Source organism: Protopterus annectens, chromosome 17.part0, assembly GCF_019279795.1.
Source record: "Protopterus annectens isolate FY-2018-M chromosome 17.part0, PAN1.0, whole genome shotgun sequence".
NCBI classification, from domain to species: Eukaryota; Metazoa; Chordata; order Ceratodontiformes; family Protopteridae; genus Protopterus; species Protopterus annectens.
The window spans coordinates 15,506,840-15,530,424 of record NC_056751.1 but is presented as its reverse complement, the minus strand read 5'-3'; the positions used below and the strand labels follow the sequence as shown (position 1 = coordinate 15,530,424).

Here is a 23,585-nt window from a genome sequence, read left to right as displayed (position 1 = left end):
GCACATACCTGTATGAACACAGTAACAATACTAGGCCAACAATTCCAGGGACTATAAGAAGTCTAGCCATATGTACGTTTTAACAGATACACTTAAAAGATCTTGCCCCCCTTTACAAGCACTTAACAGTGCTCACTCTTCATGTCAAGCAGGACTGTACATGATAAACCTGGTGCACAACTTTGTGTCCAGCCAACAGGTCATTAACACTAGCCTTAAATGTAGCCAGTGGCAGCTGGTGACTTAAAATCAAAGGGGGGGCTGCAGGAGACAGCTGAATGGGTGGGGCCAATGGGAAGGGGTGTGTCCAACTAGAAATGGATGGAGCTATGCTCAGAACCACAAAAACTGGCGCTTTAATTAAACATGCTGCCCTGGGTGCCAAACCGTCATTATGAGAGCCCAATAAAGACAAAATGAAATGTAGAAGAAAAAAAAGCTCAAGATAAATTGCTTAAAGGATTACTGCACAGGTTATGGACCACATATGATAGATTGGCATTCTGTTTAGTTTACGGGTAAAGCCTGCAAAGATGACTGCTAGTCTCTAACAAATGTAATGAGCTTCTGAAAATCCTGTAATCCTGTCCTTTATTACAAATACTGTCATATGCATTTCAATACCTTAGGCTTATATGTTATCTAGTTATGTATTCTCTGCATGGTAACAACAAAAAGGCTTTGTATGTTGGTAATTCTTTAACAGTATGCTTATAAAAGCTTACTTGCATCTTACAATCTCAGACAAGCTTACCTGATGGTCATTAAAGCATTGCTACTTAAACACAGAGCCACAGGGCACTGCAACAACATGCATTTTCTGACTAATAAGCATAAATCAACAGTATAAAAATATGACAGAAAACCAGAACATTCTGCAAAATCAAGGACATATGAAAAGCCACTGTAGTGCTTGTGTCTACCTTGGATGGGGAGATAGTCTGCACACTTACACTGCATAAATGCTCCTTGCCTTGACTGGACACATCCAGAGTCACTACATGGGGGAGTGGGGTGCAATAAGTATGTCACAATTTGAAATGTCTCTGGCTGATGTTGATGGCCCTGACACATTTGTCATACCTTTCAACCTCAGAGCAAGAAATCTGGGCAAAGCCATAAATAGAAGTGGGACAAAGAAAGGCCCAAAAATAAGGCAATTTTTAAATATTGCTCTTATAAACTTAGAAAGATAATAGAATAGTAGGTCTTGCATTAGTATGAATTTTCTGAAGGGTCTAAAATCTGAAACTCAAATGTCCATCATTACTTTCTAACTTTAATCTTTTTCTACTATTTGCCAAAAAACCACAAGTTTATGAAAAATGGACCAAAAATGTGATACAAAAATATAAAATAGACAAACAATGCAGCTAGGAACCTGTCAAAAAAGGGTCACTTTTTAATATTAATATTGCTCTTGTATAAACTTAGACAGTTGATAGAATAACAGGTTTTGATTTAGCATGCATTTTTCTGAAGGGTATGAGGTCTGAAACTCAATATCTGTCATTATTTAGTGACTTCTTTCCTAAATGATTTGCCAGAAAACCACAAATTTTGAGGGGAACAAACCAAAAATAAGAAGCAAAAATCTATTCATTCTGTGAATGTCTGGACAGTTGAGAGGTATAGTTCAGCCGTGGCTGTCTGAGTTTGCCATCCCCCCCCCTCACAAAATCATAGTCGAATGGGGCTTCCCCCTGCAGCCATTCCAATGACTCATTACTCGGCTATTTTGCCCCATTTACCATAAACACTGTAATGTGCATACTGCTTTACTTCTATGACGATTTGGATTTCATTTAAAAGTTTTGTTTTACAGCACAAACACTAACAGACATTTGCTAAACAAAGCAATGCAGTCTCACAATGAAAATAGCATTAAAATGTCTCTGTCCATGAAACTCGCATTCATTGAAACAGCATTGAAACCCACATTCAAAAAAAATACATCTGGCCAGTGGCAGATAAAGATTAACTCTGGGCTGTTTTCAAATCATATGCCCCTTGCACACAAAACATACATGAGTTCTTTGATACACCTTCCTGATTGTATTAAGTTATATTCCTTGTATAATATAGTACAGTTGTTAGAGGGTGTTTTAAATTTGTTTTGAACATTTTTCTAGTAAACAATGAAAAAAATGCATGCACCAATAATGGCAAAACTGCCCATTTCAGAACATTTCCATCATAAAAGTCTACTCAAACTTCTACAATCCACGAGTATCAGTAAATATGCATAATCTCTGCAGAAGTAAAAGTCATCTAAATAATTCTACATTAAAGAGATCTGTAACTAATGAAGAGGTTGCTGCTAGCAAACAACTTTATATTTCATTGTTTCATTTACAAATAAAGTGCCTGTTGCCCTTGAGGAATACATTGCCTAGGCTACATTAAAAAAATGATAAGCTAGTAATATTGCAATAGGGAATGGATGGCAAACAGATAACAGGTTCATAGGTACTAGGTATCTCTGCCAAAGAGGACATTCTCAGGACTGCAGCATCCACCACCTTTAAAAGTACAACACAGTACATTATCAGCAATAAATCTACATACTGTGGGAGTAGAACCCACAGCCTTCTGCATCAAAAGCAAGTACACTACCTGTTGTGCTATTAACAATGCAAGCAGACTCAGCATAAGCAGCACTAAACATTTCTTCCTCTGAAGCTCTTAGCTCCTTGTAAAATCCACTTGACACTCAACTATATCTCTCAACTTTGCAGCACAAGAACTCTGGAAAAAGCCAAAACTTATTGGGGGGAGGAGACAATAGCCCAAAAACCAGGGACACATTTTAAACAATGCTTTTATAATCTTGGAATGTTGCTAGAATAAAATGCTATGTTACCACCATGCATTTCACTGCCAAGTCTTGGACTCAGGACCCTGTGCAATACAGCCAGAGCAACACACCACTATGCCAAATCAGCTGTTTCTTGAAAGACAGGAAGACTGAAACTTAAATGGCTATCATTTAGTGAATTCAGTTCTCACCATAGCTCTCAACCTCTTAGTACAAAACACACGGGGAATACAGACCCCAAACATATTCACTGAATTCAGTTCTCACCATAGCTCTCAACCTCTTAGCACAAAAAACATGGATAAAGCCAATAATGGGGGAATACAGCCACAAAAATAGGGACAGATTTCAAATATTGATGTTATAAACTTAGAAAATTGCTAGAGTAAAAGGTTTTGTGTTACCATGTACTTTCTGAAAAATATGAAGTCTGAAATTCAAATGCCTGTCATTATTTAGTGAATTCAAAATCCAGAAAACTACAGATTTTATGAGGAACAGAACAAAAATATGAGGCAAAAATCTGAAATGTTTTCACAAGTGGTGGTGGGTAGGGAATTCAGGCTCTTGCTACCTGCATCCAAGGTACAGGGTTTGAGCCCGAGTTATTCTCTAGCCATCAGGTATATTTAACTAGGTCATTTTACACACACACTATGTACCTGCATTTGGAGTCTGTTTGTCAGCTTCAAAATCCCTTCCTGCAGCAGCTCAAAATCCCAGCCCAGCTCCGTTGACTTAGAAAAGTAAAGTCCTTCCCATGAGAGCAGCTATCTATCTTGCAGATGTTGCAGTCTGATCCCCTTCCAGTCTATCCAGTTGTAACCGCATAGACTTCTGGGCATCTCTGTAGTCTGATGCCTTCTTCCTAATCTGGACTGCTGTTTAACTATTCCGGATGCCTGCATGCATGCGTGGAGTTCTAGGAATGCTGAGCGCACATGTGCGGAGTTCATAGCTCTCAACTATACAGATTTTCGCATAACGTCCAGATTTTTGCCTCTTATTTTTGGTCCATTTTTCAAATGTGGTTTTCTGGCACATTAGTGGCAAATCACTAAAGGTTGAAATTAGAAAATAACAACAGACATTTGACTTTCAGACTTAATACCTTTCAGAAAATTCAAGCTATCAACTTTCTAAGTATCTGAAATAATTCCACCAGTGCTTGACCAGGTATACACCAAACAAAATCCACAGAAAACCACAAAGCAGCATTTTAATAAATCCAAGTAAAACAGAGAATGGTTAAGCACTTTCATCTGTCAAATCAGACATCTTCAGAACCACCCATATTAAACTCAAAGTTCTACTTAAAAACATTCAAAGAAACACGCCCCCTCAAAAACAACCAATGCATTAAAAGAAACATGCTTTACAATAAATACATATGAAGAATTAAGATGATTTGAAAATAGTTAAAAATAGCTGAAAATAGTTACAAACAATTACATTTCCAAAGCCCTTCTCATTAATTCACTAGAAATAGAAATATTGTCATTTAACCCTGGTGGATATGCAGCATCAAATTTAAGCTGTCATTTCAATTCCTTACTAAATAATTCATTTTCCCAGTCTCCATCAGTATCATGCAAAACCTGCCGTTTCAAAATTAAAAACACAAACTTATTAAAGTTTAAACAATATAATGAATGTCGAGCAAGTGCACTTTTGTTATCCCTTCTTCTAATACTATAAATATGTTGATAAATCCTTTGTTTAAGGGAATTATTGGTTTTACCAATATAAAATGCACTGCATGAGCAGCAGGTAGCTAAATAAATAATTATTTTTGTGTTGCAGTTTACAAATGTACCCACATTCCATGTTTTGATCTTACTGAGCACCTCACCATCTTTGTTAACATTAATATATGTACAATGTTCACATTTTTGTGTAGTGGGGGCCCCATATGTGCACCCATTATGTTCCAATATCGCCGTAACATTACTTCTATTTTTTATAAGTAAAAGTCGGTCTGGAAATAAGTGACAAATGCTGCTACCAGCTTGTAATAAATTCCAGTTGTTAGAAATATTTTTTCACAACATCTAGCTTCTACCATAGAATGCATAACCATATTGTTGACCTTAAATGGTTCAATTTCCCTAGTAGTGTCCAAACTTTGTAAATTAACTTGATGGCCAAGCCCAAACTTGATAATGGCAGCATATTTGTTTTGTCTACCCATTCAAATGTCATTGCCTATGGAGTCCAAGAGATCAGGTGGACACCCCCTCTCCTTAAACATGTCCTTCACAAAACTGAATTCTCTCAGGCAATCCCCATTATCTGATGTCAGTCTAGAAACCCGGATCAACTGGCTTCTCACAATGCCTTTCTTCCCGTGCATAACATGGCAACTAGTAAAATATATATAAGCATCACAAAATGTTGGCTTCCTATACATTCTAGTTTTTAAAGTGCCATCACTTTGTTTAGAAAAACTGATATCCAAATAGTTAATACTAGCTTTGTCTGCCACATAAGAAAATCTCAGAAAATCAGTACTCTCCTGCATGAAACTAATAAATTTGTCCAAATCATCTTGTGTCCCTGTCCAGATAAAAAACAAATCGTCCAGGTACCTATAATAAGTAAATCAAAACTTAAAAAATGCTGAACTAAACAATAAATGCAATTCCCACCATAACATTACAGCGTTGGCAAAGAGGGGGGCACAAGAAGCACCCATGGCCACCCCTTGCATTGTCTGTAATATTCTCCCTCAAAGTATAAAAAATTATTATTCAACACCAAATCCATAAAAGAAACCAATATTTCTTGATCAGCTGTACTAAATACACTATGGGATAATAAAATATTCTTAAACCATTCAAGACCAGTTCCTGTGGTATAACAGTATATAAACTGTGTACATCACATGTTAACGAAGAGCACTTATTGGGGAACAATAACCATCTGTAGTTTGTTAACAGATCCCATGAGTCCTTAAGTATGTTTGTACTGGACTTGAACAAATATTTCAATTTAGTGTTGATATATTTTGCCAGGGGTTCGGTAATAGACTCTCTGGATGCCACAATTGGCTGGAGGGGTGGGTTTAGCTTGTTAGAATGGATTTTGGGTATGCCAACAATCTTTAAAATGACTAGTTTATCAACATACAAAAATTCATACAAAGGTCTGGAAATAGTGTCAAAAAGCAACAATTCGTCAAGAACCACTTTAACAGACCTATAAGCAAGATTGACTTCATTCAAGGACACTTGGTTATAAACCTCCTCATCGTTTAACAACCTCAGCATCCGCCCACAATAATCATGCAGTTCCATTATAACCAGACCACCCCCCTTTTCTGGTTTCATATAACGTAAATTAGTGTTTGGCTTTAATTCATTCAACAATTGAACTTCATTTGCTGATAGATTAAAATATCTAGTTGTACTTGTGTTCAAAACTGTTCTAATGTCACGTTCACATTGTCTTTCAAAAACATTAATAAGGGGATGCTGTGGTGGGATAAAAGTACTACTACGTTTAAATCCATTCCTAATCATAGTAGGTTGCATATTTCCATTAATCATCACACTAAAGTTCATTTTCCTACAAAACAATCTGTAGGCTTGCTGGAGTCTTACTCTACTCTTAGACTCCGTGCAAGCCTTCCAACAAAATGTGTTCAGCACGAGCCTTAGAAGCAGGAATAAAGTTAAAACCTTTTAGCAAAAATTTGTGATGTTCTGGCCCAACAATCAAAGAAGAAAAATTGTACATGAGCAACAGGTAGCTAAATAAGAAGTTATGTACTCACCATAACGTTCCATCTGAGTAGGTAAACTTCATTTGTCTGCAACCTGTGGGATACGGATCCGATCCGAGCCAGCAACTTTACAAAGCTTAGATCCGAGCTCATTGCTCCTCCCCTTACCCATAATCCCCTGCCAACCCTAATTGACCTCAGATCAAATTTGCACGTAACTAATATAGCAGGCAGTTCATTACCTTTTCAAAAGGGTAATAATAACATGTCCTAAACATCTGTGAAGGTCAGGGGGACGGAGGGGGGGAATGGTTGCAGACAAATGAAGTTTACCTACTCAGATGGAACGTTATGGTGAGTACATAACTTCTTAATCTGAAGTAGTTAACTTCATTTGGTCTGCAACCTGTGGGACAGAGTCCCCAGCTATCTAAATCTTAGGCGGCCTTCATGGAAGGATATTCCGGAGCACTGAGGAGCCAAAAGAAGTTCTCCCTCTGGAGATAATGTTCAGCTTATAATGATTTATGAAGGTATGAGGTGAAGCCCAAGTGGCTGCTGAACAGATATCATCCAAGGAAACTCTGGATTTGAAGGCAGCAGATGTAGCCATAGACCGAGTTGAGTGGGCATGAACTCCTTGAGGTGCGGGTCTGCCGGAATTCTGATAAGACGCGATGATGCACTGCGAAATCCATTTCGACAAAGTAACTTTTGAGACTGGATTACCCAGATTAAATTTAACAAAGGAGACGAACAACTGGTCGGATCGTCTGTGACCAGATGTCCTATGAATATAAAACCGGAGTTGTCTATGCACGTCTAAGGAATGCAGTTTGTACTCTCCTTTGTTCTGGTAGTTAGGAAAGAAGACCGACAGATTGATAGACTGATTGATATTCGTCACAGAAACCACCTTTGGAAGGAAGGAGGGATTGGTCCTGAGGTACACCCTATCCTTGTGAAAGGCCAAGTATGGAGGTTTGACAGAAAGAGCCTGTAATTCAGATACTCTCCTAGCTGAAGTAATAGCCACCAGAAAGGCCGTTTTCCATGACAGATATTTGAGGTCTACCGACGCCGCGGGTTCGAAGGGAGGAGCTGTCAAGGCCTGCAAAACCAAAGTCAAATCCCATGGAGGTACAGCTTCCTTTATGGGAGGTCTAAGTAGGAAAGTGCCCTTCAGGAATGTCTTGCACAATTTTGAAGTAATCAAAGGGCCCATATCGCTGCCTACGTGATAATGAGAGATAACTGCTAATTGCACCTTCACCGTGGAACAGCTAGCTCCCTCATTAAAGAGGCCTGAAAGAAAATTCAGCACCGCCGGTAAGGGGGCTGTGAAGGGATCCAAATTATGGCGTTCTGCCGAGATAGAAAAACGCTTCCATTTACTACTATAAACCTTCCTAGTAGAGGGCTTGTGCACTGCTACTAGGATAGCTTTAACCGGGGATGAGACACCGGGAGTCCTCGCTAGGAGTGGAACTGGGGCAGCCTAGTCGTAAGCTTGAGGTTGACCAGGTCGGGGATTGGGAGTCCCTGTGGGTGGGAAATCAGATCCGGGAGGGGATCTAGAATCCAGGGCGGATTCACTTGATGAGACCAGAGGTACGGGAACCAAGTTTGGCGAGGCCAGAATGGGGCAATGAGGATCATTCTGCTCCCCAACCGACTGGCTTTCTGAAGAAGTTTCAGCATCAGTGGAAGAGGAGGGTAGGCATGGAGAAGACCGGGAGGCCAAGCATGCACCAAGGCGTCCCTCGGGGCTTCCCCGGGAGGGAGAATGAGAACAAAGTAATTGTTGCATTTCGTGTTTGAGGGAGATGTGAAGAGATCGCAACAGGGCTGCCCCCAGACAGCAAAAATTTGACTCGCTACTTGGGGAGTGAGGGACCACTCGTAAGGCGAAAGGATGGTGCGACTCAGTCTGACTGCCAGGATGTTGGTCGGTCCCGGAATGTGCATTGCAATGAGAAAGCGGTTGGTGGAGATCGCCCATTCCCACACTCTCATGGCTTCTCGACAGAGTGGGTAAGACCTGGTTCCCCCCTGCTTGTTGATATACCAAACCACAGACATACTGTCTGACTGGACTGCAATCGTTCCTACAGGCAGATGGCTCTGAAGTGCTTGCAACGACAACAGCACTGCCCTCATCTCTAGAACGTTTATGTGCAATAAGGTCTCTGAATTGTTCCACATGTCTTGGACAGTCCTGCCCGAATAATGCCCCCCCACCCAAGACGAGAGGCGTCCGTGGTCACTGTGGCGAGAGGGGAGGTCGTGGCAAATGGGTGTCCCGTCTGGAGGTCCGGCGATTGAAGCCACCAAACGAGAGCTCTCTTGCAGACCCTGCTGAGGGAAATGGGGTGATCCAAGGGATACTGGAGAAAGGACCATTGAACCTGTAGAGTCCACTGCAATATCCGCATGTTGAGACGCGCCATGGGGAGGAGGTTGATTGCGGCTGCCATAGACCCTAGAGCCCGCAGAACCAATCCCGCCGGAGGTTTTGGAGATTGAAAAATGGCCCGCACGTGAGCTTTCAGAGTGTGCAAGCGGTTGGGAGTTAGGAAGGCGAACTGCTTGTTGGTGTCCAGTCTGGCCTCGATAAAATCTATCACCTGAGTAGGGGTGAGAGAAGACTTGTCTGCATTTATAGTGATCCCTAGTTGTGGAGCAAGGTTGAGAAAGTAATTCCTGGCTAAGGATAGTAGATGCCTTGTCGGGGCGGTGAGGAGCCAGTCGTCCAGGTACGGAAAAACCTGTATTCCCTAGAGCCTCAGGTGGGCCGCTATCACTGCTAATACCTTGGTGAACACCCTGGGGGCTGAGGTGAGACCGAAGGGAAGGACCCTGAATTGATAATGACTGGCTCCCAGCAGAAGTGGAGAAACGTCCTGGAGCATTTGTCCATCAAAATGTGGTAGTACGCGTCCTTGAGGTCTATGGAGCACATCCAGTCGTTCTCCCGCAAGAGGGGGAGAATAGATTGAAGAGTGACCATCCGGAACTTTTCTTTGGTTACTGACAGATTCAGTAGGGAAAGATTGAGGATGGGCCTTAGGTCCCCCGTCTTTTTTGGCACTAAAAAGAACCTGGAGTAGTAACCCAATCCGGATTGGCCTGGGAGGATGTGCTGGATGGCCCCTTTTCCTAAGAGCAGCCGGATTTCCGCGGCTGCCGCCTCCCTCTGATTGGGTGGAACATCGGGGAGGTACCTGGGGGTATCTGGAACGTGGGAAAAGGGAATTTTGTATCCTCTGGATATGATACGAAGCACCCAGCGGTCTGTTGTAATGGACTCCCAAGCTGCCACATGCTTCGAAAAACACCCCCCGACTGCCTCCAGAGTGGAGCAGTCGGGCAAGCCCTCAGGGCTGCTGCGTGGGCCGATCAGAGAAGGCTTCTCTGGAACCAAAGTTCTTCGGGCCCCCTCTGCCTCTAGGGCAGCGTCCACCCTGTCCTCCTCTACCGCGGAAGGACTGGGAATCCGGAGTGGACTGGGATTGTTGCGACTTTCGGAACCACATCTTCTTCTGTCCCTTTTGGTTCTTGGAGAAGGACCTCTGGGGAGCAGAGAAGCGGACTCCGACAGCAGACAACGTCTTCCCGTCCTTTTCGCTCTGGACCAAGGTTTCGCGAACAGTCTTGCCAAAAAGGGCAGAGCCATCGAAGGGGGCATTCACAAAGGACGCCTTGAAGGGTTCCGCGAAGTCACAATGTCAGAGCCAGGCCTGGCGCCTCATGACTAGGCCTGCTCCGCTGGCTCTAGCGGCTCCTTCCATAGCATGGGATAAGAGCCGCATAGAGGTGTTAGAGATAGACCTAAGAGTGGCCATGCGGGTGGAGTACAACTGCTTGTCCTCTCCCGACATGGACTCCGGCGGCGATGCAGCGTAGTCTTTGATAAGGTCCTGCTGCAGCCGAATCACGTGTGCCATGTAGTTCAGGGACCGTACAGAGAAGGTCGCGGAACTGAAGACCCGCTTCCCGAGACGGTCCATCGAGCGAGACTCCTTGCTCGGGGGATGGACCGAGGGACTCTCCTGGGCTAACTCCCTCTTGGTGGCTGCCGCCACCAACATGGCATCTATGGGGGGGTCCCTTGCTCCAATGGGACCTCTCGGTCGGGGGGCTCAGGATCCTGTCGGGACATTTGGGGACTGGCTCCACAGTGTCCGGCTCCTTCCACGCCCTAGTGGTAATAAGATCCACTAAGGGGTCGGCCGGAGGGGACACCCAAGAGGTAGATGGGCCTGCTTCGAACGCCTCGAGGAACACGGATTCATCAGAGGAAGCCTTGGGGGCAGACCCCCCCCTGATCCTAAGCATTTCCATGATGTCTCCAAAGGAGACATACTCGGGGGGGGTGACCTTGGGGAGCCTTCCCCCTCATCCAAATCAGTGTCTTCTGTCAAGGACTCGGGGGAGTCCACGTGCCTCCTCTTACACTTCCGCTTGTGAGGAACATCCTCGGAGGGACTGTCCGAGGATGACTCACCAGCAACGTCCTGTTCCAGTGGAACGACCTGAGACGTCAAAGCAGGCTGTCCCTGTGGCCGGGTAACGGAAGCCTGACCCAAACAAGAGGGAGTGCGGGATGGAGCCGTAGCAGGGAGCGGGGGCCTGGATGCACTCAACAGAGCCCTCTCCACCACATCGAAAGCAGAGGGAGAGCCACTCTCTCTAGGATCCAAGAGCCGACCCTCGCTCAGATCCGATGGATGGATCAGAGCCGGCGCCGAGACCATCGGATCCGAAGGGCCAGTGTGCTCCGACCTGGATGGAGCCGAAGGCACACTAAACCCCTCGGATCCGAAGCTCAGAGCACGGCTCCGAGAGCTCGGATCCGACATGGATGGATCCGGCAAGCTAGAGGGAAGAGATGGAGCCAAAGTACCTGATACTGTCGGCGCTGACCCACCCCCGGCTCCGACGCTGCCCGGCTCCGAGTGCACCGAACCCAGGAAGCGGGTCGGGGAAGGAGCTATCGGGGCAAAAAAGGGTGTTGAGCTCCCCCCCGGAGGGGGGGGGGAGGCAGGAGCACTCCCATCTGCATTTGGGCCTGGATGAACCTTCGCATCACCCGGTCCAAATCAGCTTCAGACAGGCTACGTGTCGATCTCGACGAGGCCACCGAGGCTGGCCGGGAGTGCCGCCTCGATGACCTCGACGGATATCGGGTTTCCTCCTCCTCGGGTCCCGGTGAAAAGCAAGGAGACCGGAGCCGAGAAGGAGGGGACCTAGACCTGGAAGACCTGGAGGGAGAAGCCCGCTTAGCCGGGGGGGGGCCGAAGCAGAGGCCTCGGCCCGCCGCTTGTGGTACTTCTCCCTCTTCTTTTCCTTCCTGGCCTCCCCCTCCTCCGGCGCAGAAGCGGGAGTTTGAGTCCCGGCCGGGGGGAGAGAGGCAGGAGTTGCCGCCACCGAAGGCTGGGAGGAGGCCACAGAAGTCCCGGAGGCCGAAGCCGAATCCGGGGGCAAGAGTCCTGCTAGGATCAGCTTCGACCTCCGGTCCTTCAGTGCCCTGGGGTTGAACGCCTCACAAATCGCACACCCAGAGGAAAGGTGCTCAACCCCAAGGCACCGGGCACACCGAGTGTGGCCATCCGCCGGGGAGAGCTTATGGCCACACTTGGTGCACTTGGAAAATACTAACTTTGGGGCCTCAGACATGTTTAAACTAAAAAAATGAAAACTCACTCAAACAGTAGGCCCCAAACTCTCAGACAACACACACACACACAGCTACGATAAAAGTGAAGGGTGGGGAGGAGAAAAAAATATATATATTTTTAACTTAAAAACACTAATAAAAGGATAAGGAACCTAACCAAACACACACTCACAACTTTTTTACAAAATTAGCAAAGATATAGACTTATCTGTCTAGGAGCTCATAACCTAGCTGCTGTACCTAAGCGCGGCAAACTAGATCTGAGGTCAATTAGGGTTGGCAGGGGATTATGGGTAAGGGGAGGAGCTAGGAGCTTGGATCTAAGCTTTGTAAAGTTGCCGGCTCGGATCCGAGATCGGATCCGTATCCCACAGGTTGCAGACCAAATGAAGTTAACTACTTCGGATTGATGGTTTAATAAAGATGTTTCTTGTTAACAAAAAAAAAGTACCACTGACAACAGCCTTGGACGTAGTATTGACAGAGTCATATGAACCCTTTAAACAATGAGTAGTGACCTTAGAAACAGAAAAAAAAAAAAAAACTACACAAAGTAGACTTTCTTCACAGGAAAGAGCCGCATAAAAATATTTCTCATAGTTTCACAAGCATCAGAATAAACTAACACATGAGCCTGACAATTCAACATTCTAAAAATAACGTTGCAGAAACATTCACTTTTTCCCCAAAGCTTATCAGTTGTTTTACCATCACTGTTAGAAGAGGAAGGATAAGAGTTAACAAAATGCCTGACAGCAGCTGGACTGATTAAAGTTGTAGCTGCAGGGTCAGGTCTGGGATGAGTATATACACGTTTAAGATTGCTTTCTTAGGCATAGCAGGCTGGCTATCAAAGGCTGTGACAAACACATCCTCCAATGCTGGCAGCATGGGGGGGTCTGGGAATCCCATTTGTAACATTTTATAGCATTTTCTGAGGGACTGAGAAACATCAGTGTTCTCCCCTGGAAAGGCTGGCACATTCTAGAAGTAGTCTCAGAGAAACAAAATCTTCGACAGTGAGATACATATAACATGCCCACCTCTGATTCTGAATCAGAATTTTGATGAGAAAAATCTGAATCTGTCCCATCACATTCCTCTCCAGATTCAATTTCTTGAATCTCTTCTGGAAAAGAGGAATCCTTTTTTTCTTTTACCAGAAACCACCTGATAAGAAGGGTCAGTAGCTTGTGTAAGACCCTCATCCAGACTTAATAAGCTACTCTTGCCCACAAAACCTGGATCAGGAGAAGCTATAGGTTTAGTTTTCTATTTCTTTTTGACAGAAAATTAGAGCAAACAAGATTTTTAATGGCAGCAACAGCTTCCCCAGGGATGGGCACAACATTCTGGTTAAGCAGAGGCACCTTCCCTGTCTCTTCTCCCAACATCGACAAATGTCTCTCCCTTGCCCACTAAGAAACCCAAACAGCCTTAGAGAACATAGCTAACCCCAGTCCACAGTGGCTATACAGACAACACCAGAGGGAATCCGGGGAAAAAAAGAGGAGTGGTCTGAGGAACCAGACTTGGCCACAGTGCAGTCACCCACCAGTGGCTGAGGCAAACTGCTAGCTTGCTGTGGTGGCAAAGGCTGTTTACTAAATTTATTTTTGTAGTTGTAAGAATGACTGGCCATGGGATGGGTAGTTTGTTCCATGATCAAGACACAAATGGTGCCTCTTTTTCCAATAAAACACAGTACAAATCACTAATACACTTTACCGGTCCCCAAAAGTAATTTAAAAACAGTTTCTCCACATAAAAAAAAAATTTGAATGTTTAAATCACTTTTCAACTGCCAAACACAAAAGTATGCTCTCATTTCAAAGTACAGCAAAGTCACGTGACAGTCACTAAAAACACGTATAAAGTACTTTTTTATACAAGAAAGTAAATTTAAACATTAAAAATAAGTGGAAGGTTATTCCCCAAAAGGAATTTACAGTGGATATAAAAAGTGTACACACCCCTGTTAAAATGCCAGGTTTTTGTGATATAAAAAAAGAGACCACAATAAATCATTTCAAAACTTTTCCCACCTTTAATGTGACCTATAACCTGTACAATTCAATTGAAAAACAAACATCCGTTAGGGGAAAAAAATAAAAAAAACATACAATAAGCTGGTTGCATAAGTGTGCACACCCTTAAACTAATACTTTGTTGAAGCACCTTTTGATTTGTTACAGCATTTAGTCTTCTTGGGTAGGAGTCTATCAGCACGGCATATCTTGAGTTGGCAATATTTGCCACTCTTCCTCGCAAAAGTGCTCCAAATCTGTCGGATTGTGAGGGCATCTCTTGTGCACAGCCCTCTTCAGGTCACCCCACAGATTTTCTATTGGATTTAGGTCTGGGCTCTGAATGGGCCATTCCAAAACTTTAATTTTCTTCTGGTGAATCCATTCTTTTGTAGATTTGGATGTATGCTTGGGGTCACTGGCATGTTGAAAGGTGAAATTCCGCTTCCTCTTCAGCTGTATAGCAGACGTCTGAAGGTTTTGGACCAAAACTGACTGGTATTTGGAACTGTTCATAATTCCCTCCACCTTGACTAAAGTCCCAGTTCCAGCTGAAGAAAAGCAACCCCAAAGCATGATACTGCCACCACCATGCTTGACCGTGGGGATGGTGTTCTTTTGGTGATGCAAAGTGTTGTTTTTGTGCCATACATAGAATTATGGCCAGAAAGTTCAACCTTGGTCTCATCAGACCATAACACATTTTCTCTCATGCTTTTGGGAGACTTAATACATCGTTTTGCAAATTTTAGCCGTGCCTAGATGCTTTTCTGTGTAAGAAAAGGCTTCCATTTTACAACCTTACCCCATAGGCCAGGCATATGGAGAATATGGGAGATTGTTGTCACATGTAGTACACAGCCAGTACTTGCCAGAAATTCCTGCAGCTCATTCAGTGTTGCTGTAGGTCTCTTGGCAGCCTCCCTGACCAGTTTTCGCCTTGTCTTTTCATTAATTTTGGAGGGATGTCCAGTTCTTTGTAACATCACTGTTGTCCCATATTTTCTCCACTTTTTGATGACTGTCTTCACTGTGTTCCACGGTATATCCAATGCTGTGAAAATATTTTTGTACCCTTCTCCTGAGTGATACCTTTCAACAATGAGATTCCTTTGATGTTTTGTAAGCTCTCTGCGATCTATGGCTTTTGCTGAAGCAGGCAAATGAGTAAATGTCAGGAAAATCCTACTAGGGCAGCTGAACTTTATTTGGGGTTAATCAGAGTCTCTTTAATTGATGGCAGGTATGTGCCCAAGAAGACTGAATGTTGTAATTAAAGCAAAACGTGATTGAACAAAGTATTAGTTTAAGGGTGTGCACACTTATGCAACCAGTTTACTGTAATTTTTTTTATTTTTTATATTTTTTCCCCTAACAGATATGTTTTTCATTTGAACTGTACAGGTTGTACATCACATTAAAGGTGGGAAAAGTTTTGAAATGATTTATTGTAGTCTCATTTTTTTACATCACAAAAACCTGGCATTTTAACAGGGGTGTGTACACTTTTTATATCCACTGTATCTCCTCGGCAATGGAAAAGCTGGAGCTGACCCTTGATCCGTGAAAGCCTACAGAGGAGCACTCTCTTTTGCAGCAGGAAAGCTCAGAAAGCCTTGGTACATGGAAGGTGCTATGAAGCTTTGCCAGCTGGCTGGCCTGATTTATCCTCTGCAGGATACAACCCATATATCTTAGGCTACTCCAGCAGTAATCGATACGATGAACATCAATATAAAGCTCTACTTTTCTTAGGCATTGAACAAGGAGAACCTTTCGTAGAATGTAAATTAGACTTAATATCTGAAGACTGCAAATAGCTGAGGAATAAAGGGGCTGAGTGCACCATCCTAGCCTCATGTTTGATAGCATGACACTTACTCTTCCCCTGCACAGCAGATAGACAATGCAAGAAGTCTGTGCTGGGATTAAGATCCCAGAAAAGAAAATATCAATAGTTACCCCCTATTTAACACCCTAGGTTCAAAGGTATTTACTAAGCCATTGACCACAAGGGCCTTTTAAAGCCTAGCCATGCATCCCAAAAAAGGTTTCTATGCCGAAACCCAGGAAGGAACCAGGTACCTTCAATACAAGTAGCACATCACAAAACATTAGAAACACAAAAGCAATAGTTCCTACTAGATTATTCATCTTGCATGCATTTACCTGGTAAATAATCATATCTGTAAGGAAGAGTCTCAGCCACAGCCAGGTGTCAGTCTTCCAGGCTACACAAATCCTTGAAAATTCTTTGTATAGAAAAAAAAGGAGAATAAATCATAGATATTCACTACAGACTGTATTTTTAAATAATTTATTCTGAATGTACAAAGCATACCTGTCAAAGTATTTGCTCAAGGATTCTGGATAAAGCCAAAAATTATGGAGAAAAAGGTCCAAAATCAGGAATACCTTTTTAAATATTACCTTAATTCATTTAAAATAATAGACCAACCAGCTTTGTTTGCATCAGGAGTTTTTGAACAATAAACTGTATTAAACTCTAATCTGGCATTACTGACTTGACTGTAATCCTTAGTGATTTATCAGAAATTCAAACATTTTACTAATGACAGTAAAAATATGACAACTGGGGACATAATGAAAAATTCTGATGAGTCTGAAAGGTATGCTATAAAGTTAATTAAACGTTACTAACTCTGTAACAATATTTTCTTTGTGTCATACAGGAGCAAATGGTAAAGCTCAAGTGGAGAAAGGGGGGACATGCAGATTCAGAAGAAGGCACCCGAGGCAGGAACTGAACTGGAGAGCTAATCACTAGGCATTAGCAATGCTAGACTCTGTGCTGCTGAGCTGATGCACTCAATTAGCGCAATGCCATCAAAGAATAGTCTGGAACAGTTCTCTTAACAGCCACAGAAATGGTTTCAGATGATATACATGAAGTATTTCAACTTCGTCCCGTGCAACCTGTTTCAACTTCCATTTGGCTAACTCCTTACTTTAAAAGTACTGAATTTTTAGTCTCAGTCTATAACATTTTTCAGAAAGCTTAACCTGGAAAGGGGGCAGGAAGCATGGCTACACTTGTATGTGAGCCACTCTCAGCTTCTACCAAACATTTATATAACCATCCCATACTCCTAGTAGAAAAGGAACTGACCATCAATGTTCAGATCAATTTCCATAAAGCCCTTACATTAGGTTGTATGTACCTTAAATCTGACAGGACTACACTATTGCGAGATGCCTCCAGGATCCTTCTGGTTTGGGAACTAGAAATATCCTTGCACAATAACTTTTGCCTATGAGATTGACAGGCACTGGTTCTAGGAATCCTTGATATAACATGTTGTACAAAATGAAAGGAAAAAGAGAAATCTGGTTCCCTGGGGAAGGGGAAATGCACTGAAAGGAGAGAAAAGGATTTCCACTGCCACAAACAGCCTTACTGAATTACCTTCAGAATTCAACAGTCTGAGACAATCTGATGCCAAAAGGGAAGATGAAGTCTTAGGGACACAGAAGGTCATGCTGACTAGAAGGGACTGTAAAGATATGTGACGGCAGCAAGCCTAGCTAGATAGAATTTTGTAGATAATTCTGTCATTTGTAAATATTAATATAAATATTAATATAAGCCACAGGCTTCTCCTCTTGAATGGAAGAAAATTGTGTTAAATGTTGAATGTTAAAAATGTAACAGTGCATTCTGCTGGAAAAAAGCTGACAAGTCAATCCTTGTATGACTGTTTGATCTCAAACTCAGAGCCGTGATGTCTAGACCAGCAGATTCATCTATTGTTTTGAGACCAGAGTTAATTGCTAGATGTTACATATATAATGTCTAACTGCTGTGGTTTCCTGACCAGGTGCAAAATCAGAGATATGTTAAACTCTGAGTTTCTGTTAGCCCGATCAATTTAAAAGATGGTCTCAGACAGAGAGACAGCAAGCATTTTTGGATTTTGTTTAAAGCTGACAACTCAACAGTACTCTACTTTTGCTCTATATGTAAGTTTATTTAGAACTGTGATTGCTCTTAAGAAAAGATAGAAAATAGTAAGTTTATTCTAGCTGTTTTCTATATTTATGTCAGAACTATTCTACATTATTATTTTAAGCATTTTCCTGTGATGTCTGAACTCTTGACTAGCACTGTGTAGTAAGACATATTCTCTTGTGTTTTTATTACTTATCAAATATTTTTAAACCTTTCAACTGTGGCTGTTTAGTGTAGAGATGATTTAAGCTATAGAGTACATGGCATGTATATAGTGATACTGTACAAAGCCACTCCAGTAGTCTTGCTGCTCAGTCACATGTACCATTTGGATAATAATCTTGCACAGTAAAATTGGGCACCCTTTGGTAAAGGCCTTATTAGTAACTGATATTAGTGGTTGGTGGCAGCTGGTACTACCTTACAGACTGGCAGGAAGGGGCATAGCTCGAGAACCTGTGCCAGCCTTCCCCAGGAGTGTCTGTGTGTTTGTATATAACTCATATCTTGAAGTGTGTGTGTGTGTGTGTGTGTGTGTGTGTGTGTGTGTGTGTGTGTGTGTCAGCTACTTGAGCAGGGACACAAAGCACTGGCTGGACAGAGAGGGTGCTGGAGGTTTTAGCTTGACCACTAGGCTGAGACCTGTACTCTATAGCTGTGCCAGTGGGGAGTCTTATTGGGGATCTAGAGAGAAAGGGAGAAGCCAGCCCTAGACTGACTGTGATCTCTGTGTGCTCTTAAGGGAAATTGTACTTTACTGTGAGTGTATTTCTTATCCTTCCCAATGTGGACGCCCCTCACTGGTGTTAGTGGTGAGGATTGAGGCTCCTTGATTATTGGGCCAGTGCATGGGCATCACATATTAATTGGTGGCAGTGGTAGGATACCCACACCACATATTAATTGGTTGGCAATTGGCTTGCAGTGGTTTGGATAGTGAATTCCTGTAGCTTGTGTACAGTGATCACTGAAGGTGTTTTTGTACTCTAAATGAGTGAGCCACACAGTGAATATTCAGAGTTCAGATCACAATTGTCTTATTTCTTTTGTTAGCTTAGTTAGCAGGCAAGCATGTCAGCAGAGGAGTATGGCAAGCTGTCAAGGATCTAGTTGGCTGAGATGTGCTAAGCTAAGAGACTGGTGCATGGAAACCTGACTAAGGCAGAAATTATTACAGCTTTGGTCACAGCTGCATCAGAAAACAGCAATCAGGAAGGCGATGAGACTGGCCGTGGAGATCTACAACATTCAGAGAATGGACAGCTCAACCTTTTTGCAGAGGACTTAAAAATCCATCTGGAAATAAAGAGACTTGAGATGAAGGCCAGGCATTTGGAAACAGAAGCAGCACAGAGACTGAGACGTCTACAGGCTGAGGAGAATGACAAACTGCTACACCTGGAAGCTGAGGAGAAGTAAAGGCAGAGACAGCAGGAAAAGGAGATACTCACTCTTCGCCAGAGTCACGGAGGTAATGGGGAAGGGAGTAACTGGACCGGAGGTGCTCAAAAGGTCAGTAAATTTCTTCCACAGTTTACAGAGGGGGATCATTTTGATAGTTTCATTCATATGTTTGACAGGGTATGTAAACAGTATGATGATGACCAAAGGCTCTGGGTACGGTTTCTGACGCCCTTACTCCATGGTAAAGCTGTAACTGTGTTCTCCAACCTTTCTGATCACAAATTTTTTGATTATACTGCTGTTAAGAATTGTTTGTTAGATTTTTTTAAGCTAACACCTGAAACCTATAGGAAAAAGTTTCCTGAGCATAGACGCAAAGCAGATGAAAGTGTGTGTGAATATGTTACTGAACTGAGCACTTATTTTCATAGGTGGGTGAGTGGATGTCAGGTCACCACTTCTGAAGGGCGGGCAGACCTTTTGGTGAGGGAACAAGCCCTTAGTATTTTTCCTTAGGACATGAGGATCTGGTTAGCTGATAGACAATGTGTTACTTCAGATGAGTTGGGGAAGAAGGGAGACCTATACCTAGCAAGCAGGGCATCCCTGCACAGGAAGGGGACCCCCAGTACTGCTCATGGGTCTAAAGGATCCCATGGTGGGCAGCCCAGACTGCCCCAACAGAATCTGCCAGTAGCAGGGGAAGCCACTAGTCCAGGTACACGTCCAGGACCTAGGGTTAAATGTTCTGAATGCATCCAGTGGGGCCATGTGGCATACAGATGTCCATGGAGGTAAGGTGGGGAACAAAAGGTAAGGGAGCCAGTAAGTGGGAAAGACAAAAATGCCAATAGTAGGTTGTCTTGAGACAACAAGGGTAGCAAACTAGCACAAGAGTTATATCCTATTGTAGTGAATGGCAAAGAGGTCATTGCTAAGAGAGACGCAGCCTTTGACATAACCATTGTAAAGCCTGCAATGGTTACAGAGGAGCACTACTTGCCTGGGCAGTCTACTCCAGTCAGAGCTTTAGAATGGATCCCATTCCAAATACCTTTGGCTAGGGTTCACCTTGACTGGGAGGGAGGAAAAGGAAACCAGCAAGTATGTGTGTTTGAGGATATCCCTGCAGATGGCCTGATAGGGAATGATTTTGATAAGGCAGTACCATGTGCTCATGCAGTTACATGCAGTCAGGCTTGGAGACAAGCATGTGAGTCTGGTAGCCTAGGGGAGACCCAGTCAGACTGCATACTTGCATCCAGGACTGGTGAGATGGTTACTTCAGGGAAGGAGCTACGCTGTAGCAGTGAAACTGGAGGTGAGCCACAGCTGTTTGTGGGTAATGATGCTCCCTTGGACAGAGTGACTGCAAAGGTAGAGGTGAGTAGTAGTACCCAGTCTGACAGTGAGGCACCGCTGCCAGAGGTTGCCAGACTTCCTGTGGAAGGGGAGCTGGGAAGGGTTACAAAGAGAGAGTTGAGACAGGCTCAGCTCTCAGAACCTACATTGCAAGGCCTGAGGCAGGTAGCTGGTGAGGCACCTGATTCTCAAGGGAAGGGGGAATCTGTATACTGGGACAAAGGGTTACTGTATAGAGAGTGGATTCCTGAGGGAGGGCTAGAAGGTGAGAGAAAACAGCAGTTGGTAGTGCCTAGACCCTACTGTCTGGCACTTCCAGCCATAGCCCATGATATTTCCATTGCAGGTCGTATGGGCATAAAACGTACAAAGATACGTATTATGCAGAATTTCTATTGGTCTGGAATTTCCAGAGGTGTAACAGGGTACTGCAGGACCTGTGAGCAGTGCCAAAAGGTAGGCAAGGCAAGAGACAAGGTGAGAGCTCCTTTGATGCCTTTGCCTGTGATTTTGGAGACATTTCAGAGGGTAGCTATGGATATTGTGGGGCCTCTGAGTACCCCAAGTTCCACAGGGAAAAATTATATCCTAGTGGTAGTAGATTATGCTACAAGATACCCTGAGGCAGTGGCTTTGTCCTCCATTGAGGCAGAAAAGGTGGCAAATGGTTTGTTAGAGACTTTCAGCAGGGCAGGTTTCCCAAAAGAAATATTGACTGACAGAGGTGCCAATTTCATGTCAGACCTGCTGGCTTGTCTGTGGGAGTACTGTGGAGTGAAGCACCTGAAGACCACCCCTACCATCCCCAGACTAATGGTCTTGCCGAGAGGTTAAACTCTACAATCAAGTCCATGCTATGGGCATTTGCAGACCAGTTTAAGAGGGAGTGGGACAAATATTTGCCCCATCTGTTGTTTGCTTACAGAGAGGTTCCCCAGGAATCCACAGTTTTTTCACCCTTTAAGTTGCTGCATGGGCATACGGTAAGGGGACCTCCAGATTTAATTTGTGATGAGTGGGAGGGTGAGTGTGAATCTCACAATGTGTCTGTTGTGGCGTATGTCCTAAACCTGAGGACAAGGCTCGGGGAACTCAAGGGCTTGGCCCAGGAGAATCATCTGGATAATAATATTGCACAGTAAAATTGGGCACCCTTTGGTAAGGGCCTTATTAGTAGCTGACATTAGTGGTTGGTGGCAGCTGGTACTACTTTATAGACTTGCATGAAGGGGCATAGCTGGAGAACCTGTGCCAGCCTTCCCCAGGAGTGTTTGTGTGTTTGTATATAACTCATATCTTAAAGAGTGTGTGTGTGTGTGTGTGTGTGTGTGTGTGTGTGTGTGTGTGTGTGTGTGTGTGTGTGTCAGCTACTTGGGCAGGGAGACGAAGCACTGGTTGGACAGAGAGGGTGCTGGAGGTCTCAGCTTGACCACTATGCTGAGACCTGTACCCTATAGCTGTGCCAGTGGGGAGTCTTATTGGAGATCTGGAGAGAAAGGGAGAACCACCCCCAGACTGAATGACTGACTGATCTCTGTGTGCTCTTAAGGGAAATTGTACTTTACTGTGAGTGTATTTGTTATCCTTCCCAATGTGGATGTCCCTCACCGGTGTTAGTGGCAAGGTTCGAGGCTCCATGATTTCTGGGCCGGTGCACAGGCGTCACAGTGACTATCCTTAATTTTTTTGGAAGCTTTTTCTTTCTTTTTGAGCATCCTTTCCGTTGTTTTAAAACCCTGATTATTGGCTCCATTACTGGTAAAGGGGGCTAAGGAGGAGGGAAAACTATTATATGGTTTGAAAAAGGGGGGTTAAAAAATCTGAGTTACTCCTTGAATCAGTTTTTCCCTATCATCACACTTCTTAAGCACCTCAACTGTAGAAGGGCCGAACAGTCTCTTTAGCTAAGGAAGGATTTAAAATCTGAGCTATATCGTCAGGTGAATCAAATACACCAGTGTATGACCGCATACATAAATATGATGGCAATCACATTTTCCATCCATCTTTGTCCTGGCCAAATGAGGAAATACAATGACCACAACAGATAAGAATGGAATGGGATTGCCATCCTATTTTAATATGTGGTCATATACTTTTGTAAAATAATCATTGGTATTAATAATGCATGTAAGACATTAGTACAACATCTGTTAAGTGCAGTTTCTTAGGGACAGAAGTTAATGCCGAATCTGCTGAAAAAGCTAACTCCATTACCTGTTTCTGTTGCAAATAATTTAGCTGTCCTGACTGATGCAGAAACTGTAGTACAAGTTATCTGATATTTTCATTTCATTATTGTGTGTCTGCTAAGACATGATGTATAATTTGTGTGACCTTTTTACCCTTTGGTTTAGATGTCAGCTGGGATATTTTCAGGCACCTTCATTTTTATGAGTTCATAGGTTCATAGGTTTATACTAGGCTATCTGCCCTAAGGCATTTATAAGCCTAGCCCAAATTTTTGTGGCTTACGCCACCCCTTATATGAAAAAATACTGTGCCCATTAGTTTGTTGTGCCTCTGTCCAGCAGTGACACAGAGATGATTCCCGGGGTAAACCTACGATCTCCCATCCACAGGTCTAGATTTCTCTTGAA

At 43.5% G+C, this 23,585-nt stretch overlaps 1 protein-coding gene across 2 annotated transcripts in view; it reads right to left on the bottom strand.

Annotated features, from left to right (window-relative positions):
• The window catches only part of INTS10 (integrator complex subunit 10), a 1,128,594-nt gene that overhangs the window by 599,471 nt on the left and 505,538 nt on the right, over positions 1 to 23,585 (bottom strand). For both annotated transcript variants that reach the window (XM_044059448.1, XM_044059449.1), the window contains exon 11: positions 16,419 to 16,501. In XM_044059448.1, the coding sequence (XP_043915383.1) occupies positions 16,419 to 16,501 (83 nt within the window). The remainder of the gene's footprint in view (positions 1 to 16,418; positions 16,502 to 23,585) is intronic.